The sequence below is a fragment of the Chenopodium album genome, chromosome 9 (genome assembly GCF_948465745.1).
Source record: "Chenopodium album chromosome 9, dcCheAlbu1.1, whole genome shotgun sequence".
NCBI classification, from domain to species: domain Eukaryota; kingdom Viridiplantae; phylum Streptophyta; class Magnoliopsida; order Caryophyllales; family Amaranthaceae; genus Chenopodium; species Chenopodium album.
In genome coordinates this window covers 46,129,898-46,136,744 of record NC_137842.1, presented here as the reverse complement: position 1 = coordinate 46,136,744, position 6,847 = coordinate 46,129,898, and the positions used below count along the sequence as shown (strand labels likewise).

Below are 6,847 nucleotides of genomic sequence, written 5' to 3'. Positions count from 1 at the left end.
AAATATCAACAGATAGTAGAGAATTTTTCTATTTTTCATTTTTCATGTGTAAAGTTAATTTACCCCCACAAAATATAAACTACTTTGCTTAAAAAAAAATTAAAATGAAAAAAAAAACATAAACTATTACTGTACTCCGATTTATTTATAAGGCACTATTTAACCCAGCTATATCTGACAATGACTAGTACAAACCTGTTCATTACTACGAAAAGCAAGCAAGAAACAATAATTTACTCTACCATGCATTCCACATCCACAGAAGACATTAACTACTCCAAGACTTTCTTTCTTTTCTCTTTTATTTATCAATAATTTCCTCTTACCAATTAATTTAAAACCCTTTTAAAGTAATCTTTCCATGAAAACATTACAGAAATATACTCATAAAGTCATGGAGTTGATTTCCACAATAAAAGATACATGGAAAATCATCATAATTGGCACCATAATTAGCTGCTTTATGCTTCTCCTTTTTCTCAACGAAAATGATCAAAAATCAACTCTTAATTTTCCTCCGGAATCCGGCGAATCCGAGGTGTTTAAGTCGAGCATTGCTAACGATGATAACCCTTCAATTTTTTCTTCTTTTATTCCACCACCTTTAGCAACCAAGCTTGTTGCTGCTCCGGAGCCTTCTAGTCCGTCATTATCCGGTGAATCGGGGATGCCAACGTCGGGTGGCATAATTGTGAAGGCTCCGGAGCCTTCTATTTTTACTACTACTAGTCCGTTAGCATCTGGTGAGTCGGGGATGCCAACGTCGGGTGGCATAATTGTGAAGGCTCCGGAGCCTTCTGTTTTCAACTATAATCCCTTATTATTCAGTGAGCCTGAGTTGCCAACATCGGATGGCATAATTGTCCAGGCTCCGGAGCCTTCTATATTCAGTGAATTGAACCCACCTTCCGAGCAACCAAACAGTTCGTATATATCTTCTCTTAGCCCAGTGCATACTCCTAATGTAACGGATAATCCTAGTATTACTCTAGCAAAAGACATTGAGAAACCGAAATTTGAAGTTGAAAATAAGGAGAATGCTACACCAAAAAAGAAGTGCAATATCTTTGATGGAAAATGGGTTTACAAGCCTGAAGTAGAACCTAGTTATTGTCCGTTGAAGTGTCCATTTATTGAGGAAAAGATGAGTTGCAAAAGGAATGGGAGACCAGATTTGGAGTATGAAAAGTGGGTATGGGAAGCTAGAGATTGTGATATACCCATGTAAGTATTTCATTTCTTTAATTAAAAATACGTTAATTTTTTTTCTTTACTTTATACTTGTTCTCTTTATCTGATTTTCCAGTCTTAAATTTTTTTTATGATTATTTTTCTAATTAAATTAAAATTCATTAAACCTTTTATCTTTATTTGATGATGAAAATAAATAAATAAAGTGATAAGAAATAAAATTTAATGATTGTTGCTTGTGAATCACTTGTATTATATTTTGTCCCATATGCATAGTGTTTGGATTGTGCGCCTTACAATCAATTTATCTTCACCAAAATGATATCATTATTGATAAGAAATGTGGAGTACTTTTTTTTTTTTTTTTTTTTTCTAATTAAGGATACTGATTTGATTTGATTAAGGTTCATGTTGTATACTTTATGTCCTTAATATGTTTGCTTTAATATAAATATTGTTCTAATAAATCGAAGTGAATTAGTCACAAGTGATGTAAGGAAAAATTAATTCATTATTCTTAAATACGTACTAGTACCACGGAAGAGTGTACGTACTTGCAACACTCTTATAAATTGATTTCTTGTATCCACTAATCTCACTTGTTTAATTATTATCGTAAATTATTTACAAACAATAGAAAAATGCATCCATTATTTACTTTTTTTGCAAGTTTGTTTATTCATTTCTTGTATTATTACCCCCACTACCTTTTTAAAACTATGTGCAAATCTATGAAATGTACGGGTTTAAAAAAAGGAAATTAAATATTAAAAAATTGTGATTTGTTTTATATTTAAGGTAATTTACGTGTTTAAAGTTAGATCTCAAAAAACGAAAAGTGTTAGTACTTTAATATCTGTAGAAAAATTCAATACTTGTTCTGTTGTTCATTAATTAAAATGTCCATGATCTATGTCTACAAAAAAAAAAAAAGTAAAAAAAAGAAAAATCTTTTTGAGGTATATAATAAAATAAAAATTTAACAATTGTTCGTTGAATAAATAGGCTAAATGGGACAGACATGGTGGAAAGATTTAGAAACAAGAGAATTGTGTTAGTAGGAGACTCACTCAACAGAAACATGTGGGAATCTCTTTCTTGCATTATGTATTCAAACATTCCTTATCCTTCCGATAAAGCTCAGATCCTTTATGAAGACATTCATATTAATACCTTCTTGAAAGTTAAGGTACGGAATTTGTTTAATTAATTAACTCTATTAATGACTTTTATTTCGTATTATTATTATTATTTAATATGTATAACTTCATTTAATAATTCATTATTAATTTTATGTTACATTAATTGATTGTAGGAGGATTATAACTTTACAGTTGAGTTTTTTTGGAGCCCATTTCTTGTTGAACTCAACAAAAATCATTCAAGTGGGAAAAGAGTTCTTGTGTTGGACAAACTTTCACCCAATTCAGTGGAATGGCCGAATGCTGATATTATTATATTCAACACAGGCCACCACTGGACTCAAGTTCCCCCTAAAAGAGCGTAAGTTGCTAATTTAACTCTTCTCTTTATCTTTTCAATAAATTATTTGATTAAGTTTATGGTGATTTCAATTTAACAATGATAAAATTAGATGTACAATCTAATAATGGTGTGTGTCGTGCATGATTTTTTTATTTTTTTATTTATTTATTTTTTATAATTTTTTTTTAATAATAATTACGTCATATATATACTATATTACTTGGACTCGTGTACTCATGTCCGACATGGATACATGTTTAATTGTTTGACTCGGCTATTTTGTGAAAAAATTCAATTATTTTGAGCTAAAATGAAGTATTCAAGTGTCATATTTAGGTTCGAGTATTGAGGGTCCGACACGGGTGTATAGAGGAACATTATTTAGTATTATAAGTGCAATTACAAGTATGGTATTGATATTGAGGCAGACATTAAACCCGACACGACATGGTGACATGTGAATCTATTTATTCATTTTAAAATTTTAACACGATGCAACACGTAACAAGTGAAATGCTCTGTTTTGCATATTTTACAACTCTAAATCCCATCATTAAATTTTTGAACTCTTAATTTTTGTTCAAAATTTTTAGTTTTTTTTTTTTTTAATATTACAATTTCAGTTTAGAAGAGTACATAGTTTTATTTCCTTAAAGACTTATTTATTTAATATGGGTGAAAGCTCAGAGTAATTTTAAGGAAATTTTGGAATTTAGTACCTCGAAAATAGGGGGTGTTGATTTTTGGTACCCATTTATTAATTTTTTTTTACCCATCAAAGTGTAAAATTATAGGTCTTGGTACCTCCGTCTATATTCCGTTAAGTTTTCAGTTGTGGGGCCCATTATCTAATTATTCAATAATTTAATTTATTAAATTATTTTTTAAAAAAACCTTAAAAAAAAAAACACCAGCATGCCGTATGCCACTAGCCACTGCACCCTACCCCTGTGCGGCTTTCGGCTGTTGGTGGCCGAATTCCTCGAGCACCGGCGCCGGCCACCCCACCCCCTCCCTTTCCCTCCTCTAACCTCAGCCATAAGGGCCGCTACCCACCTCACCCCACCCCACCCACCCCACCCCTTTCCCTCCCTGCTTTCCCCTTCCCCGAAACCCTCACGCAACCACCCACCTTCTTCCCTCCCTTCTTCGTTCCTTGCTGCGGTGGCAGCTGTGGCTCCTTGTAGAACCATCACACCGAAACCAAATCAAGAGTTTCGAATTCGAGGTTTTAGGGTTTCGATGTGGTGGTTTTCAGATAAGGTAGGTCGCGGCGACGTGGGGGAGGGGGTCTGAGGTGGTGGCCTGGATTTTGGCTACGGTGGTCGGAGAACGGTTTCGGTTTAAGCTAAGATAGGGAGGGATGGGGTATGGTGGTTTAGTGGAAACAATGGGCACCGGTGCAGGCTGGTCGGGGGGGGGGGGGGGGGGGGGGCGTCGGCGCGAGGGGGCAGGGTTGGGTGGCGATTGTGGGGAGGTTGCTGGGTGCGGGGTTGGTCTATAGCCGGCGGAAGGTGGGTGGCTGGTGGTATTAGTCGTTTTTTTTTTTAAAAAAAAATTTTAAGGTTTTTTAAAAAAAAAATGTTTTTTTTTTTTTAATAAATTAAATTATTAAATAATTAGATAATGGACCTCATTAACGGAATATGGACGGAGGTACCAAAACCTATAATTTTACACTTTGATGGGTATAAAAAAAAAATAAAAAATAAATAAACACGTACCAAAAATCAACACCCCATTTTCAAGGTACCAAATTCCAAAATTTCCTAATTTTAAAGTCATTTTTCATCAAGCACTCTTTAATATAAAGTCTTCAATTCTGTAATCAACGTGCAACAAACTTTTAATGTCAAATGTACATTTCTAAATGAACTTTATTCTTTTTAAAAGAGTACATTATTTTAACTATTTAAAAAGAATGCATAATATATAATTAGGTGGATAATAAATTGGACAAACTGGTCAAGAAGTTTTTTTTTTCCTTTTTTTTTTAAACAATACGAAGCATTTATGTTGATATGGGGGAATATAATAATTCGAGGTGGTTAACTAGAGAAGTATAATTGCAAAAAGGAACCACGGGCCAAATGATTGTGGGTGAACGGGGAAATTAGTGGGGCTCAAAGTTAATATAGGTAATTATAATTTTACTCCGTATTGCTAACTTAAGTTTTACTCCGTACTCTTTATCTTTCCTTGTTTTTTAGTTACTTCATAAAATTAAATTTACACATCATGAATCAAGTACCGTCTCCATTGTATTTTTAATAGTAACACTTTAATTAGTATGAAGTTTTTTGCAATTGAGTTGAATTTATTAAACAATGTGTAAGTTGAGTTTCTTAGCAAATTAAAAATTACTCCCTTCGTGATAGCAGGTTAAAAATTTATGTAATTAAATAGAGAAGAGAAATATTAAAAAGTGTGAGTGAGGTAGAAGTGGGATCCATGTGAGATGAGAGATATAATAAAATAATATGAGATATTTTCCATTAAGAAATCATTGCAAATTTAAAAAAAAAAAAATTGGCCGGTTATAGAAAGTGTAACAATTAATTAAAAAAAAAATATTATTGTAAATAAAAAAAAATGACTGATTTTAGGATTTTACAATAAATGTTGATTATAATTAATTAATGATTGATTATAATGTTTGATTACAAAAACAAGAATTAATCAATTGATTATAATGTTTATAGAATAAATGTTGATTTTAGAATCAATCATTTAAATCAATAAAATGTAACAAAGGAGTTTACATAAATGTTTTTTTTTTTTTTTTTTTTTTTTTGGTGAAATCTAATTAATTTGGTCTTGTTTGTTTTATTCTCTTCCTTCTTAAATTACATTCCTACTTCTTTTTATTATGTGAGGAATAAATGCAAGAAGTATGAATGTAATTTAGGGACGATAAGTTTTATGTTAGGTCTGAATACATATCTTTCCACAAATACAAAGAATATAGGTTTCTTTTAAAGTAATTACTACCTCCGTTATATGTTATTTGCAACGATTAGACATTTTTCTTCTCTATTTTATGTCAAATCGTTGCAAATAACAATGTCAAATCGTTGCAAATAATATATAACGGAGGTAGTAAAAAGACATTTAAAGTAACTAGTCGGGTTTGATCCATGACTTTCATGTTGGGAGACACTAACTAATCACATACCATGACACCAACTAGATGAAACATCAAATAATGCTTGTTTGTACTATTCACTACAATGAACCTCATAATTTGCCTAACTTTTTTCAGATGGGACTTGTTCGAATACAAAGGAAAGCTGACAGAGAAAATGCCACTACACCAAGCATTTACACGGGCCATTAGAACGTGGGCAAATTGGGTGGATAAAAACATCGACCAAAGGAAAACAACTGTTTTCTTTAGAAGTATTTCAGTTGAACACCAATCTTCCTTCTATAACCAATATTGTTACTCTAGAACACAACCTTTCATGGATGAATCCTTTAGATTCATTTTTCCTAGAACTCTTGTTCGCGTTATTGAAAGCGTGATCAAAGGGATGAGAACGTCGCAAGTGAAGTACTTGAACATTACCAAGTTGACGGAGTACAGAATTGATGCACATCCTTCTATTTATAGGTTTAATGATTGGAAAATTCGTACAAAAAATAGTAGGAACCACCAAGATCAAAGAATTATTCCCGATTGTGGGCATTGGTGCCTTCCTGGGGTGCCTGATACTTGGAATAGGTTGTTGTATGCTTCTCTATATTTTGACAATTATGTATCTAGCTAGCTCTTGAAATTTTGTTATATTTAAACTATATATTCTTGATCTGAATTGTTTAATAAGTTGAATAGAAAGATATATCTACATTGAAGATGTGTATAATGATGAATTATTTGAAGAATTGAAATTAATTAATGATTGATTCTTGTTTTTGTTTATTTTATAATTTTGTTGTAGCAATATATTATCGCTTAAACTCCTTTAATTTACTTTTTATTGTAAACATACATAGTACATTAGTACTTTGTGCTTTGTAGAATTCTATTCTCATTCCGATATGTAACTACCAATGTCGGCTATGTGTATGTTATAAATTTATAAGTACAGAGTAATTGAATGTAAAAAATAAAGTAAACAATTGTTGGTAAGAACCTCATGCTAACCCTGGCGGTTTGGCCTGATGTAAA

At 31.9% G+C, this 6,847-nt stretch overlaps 1 protein-coding gene across 1 annotated transcript; it reads left to right on the top strand.

Annotated features, from left to right (window-relative positions):
- The first annotated feature begins 216 nt into the window (after positions 1-216).
- LOC145558541 (protein trichome birefringence-like 43) lies at positions 217-6,598 on the top strand. Its single transcript, XM_081619815.1, has 4 exons — positions 217-1,224; positions 2,197-2,380; positions 2,507-2,694; positions 5,939-6,598. The coding sequence occupies exons 1-4, from the start codon at positions 362-364 to the stop codon at positions 6,444-6,446; spliced, it is 1,743 nt and encodes a 580-aa protein (XP_081475941.1). The 5' UTR covers positions 217-361; the 3' UTR covers positions 6,447-6,598.
- The last annotated feature ends 249 nt before the right edge of the window (positions 6,599-6,847 follow it).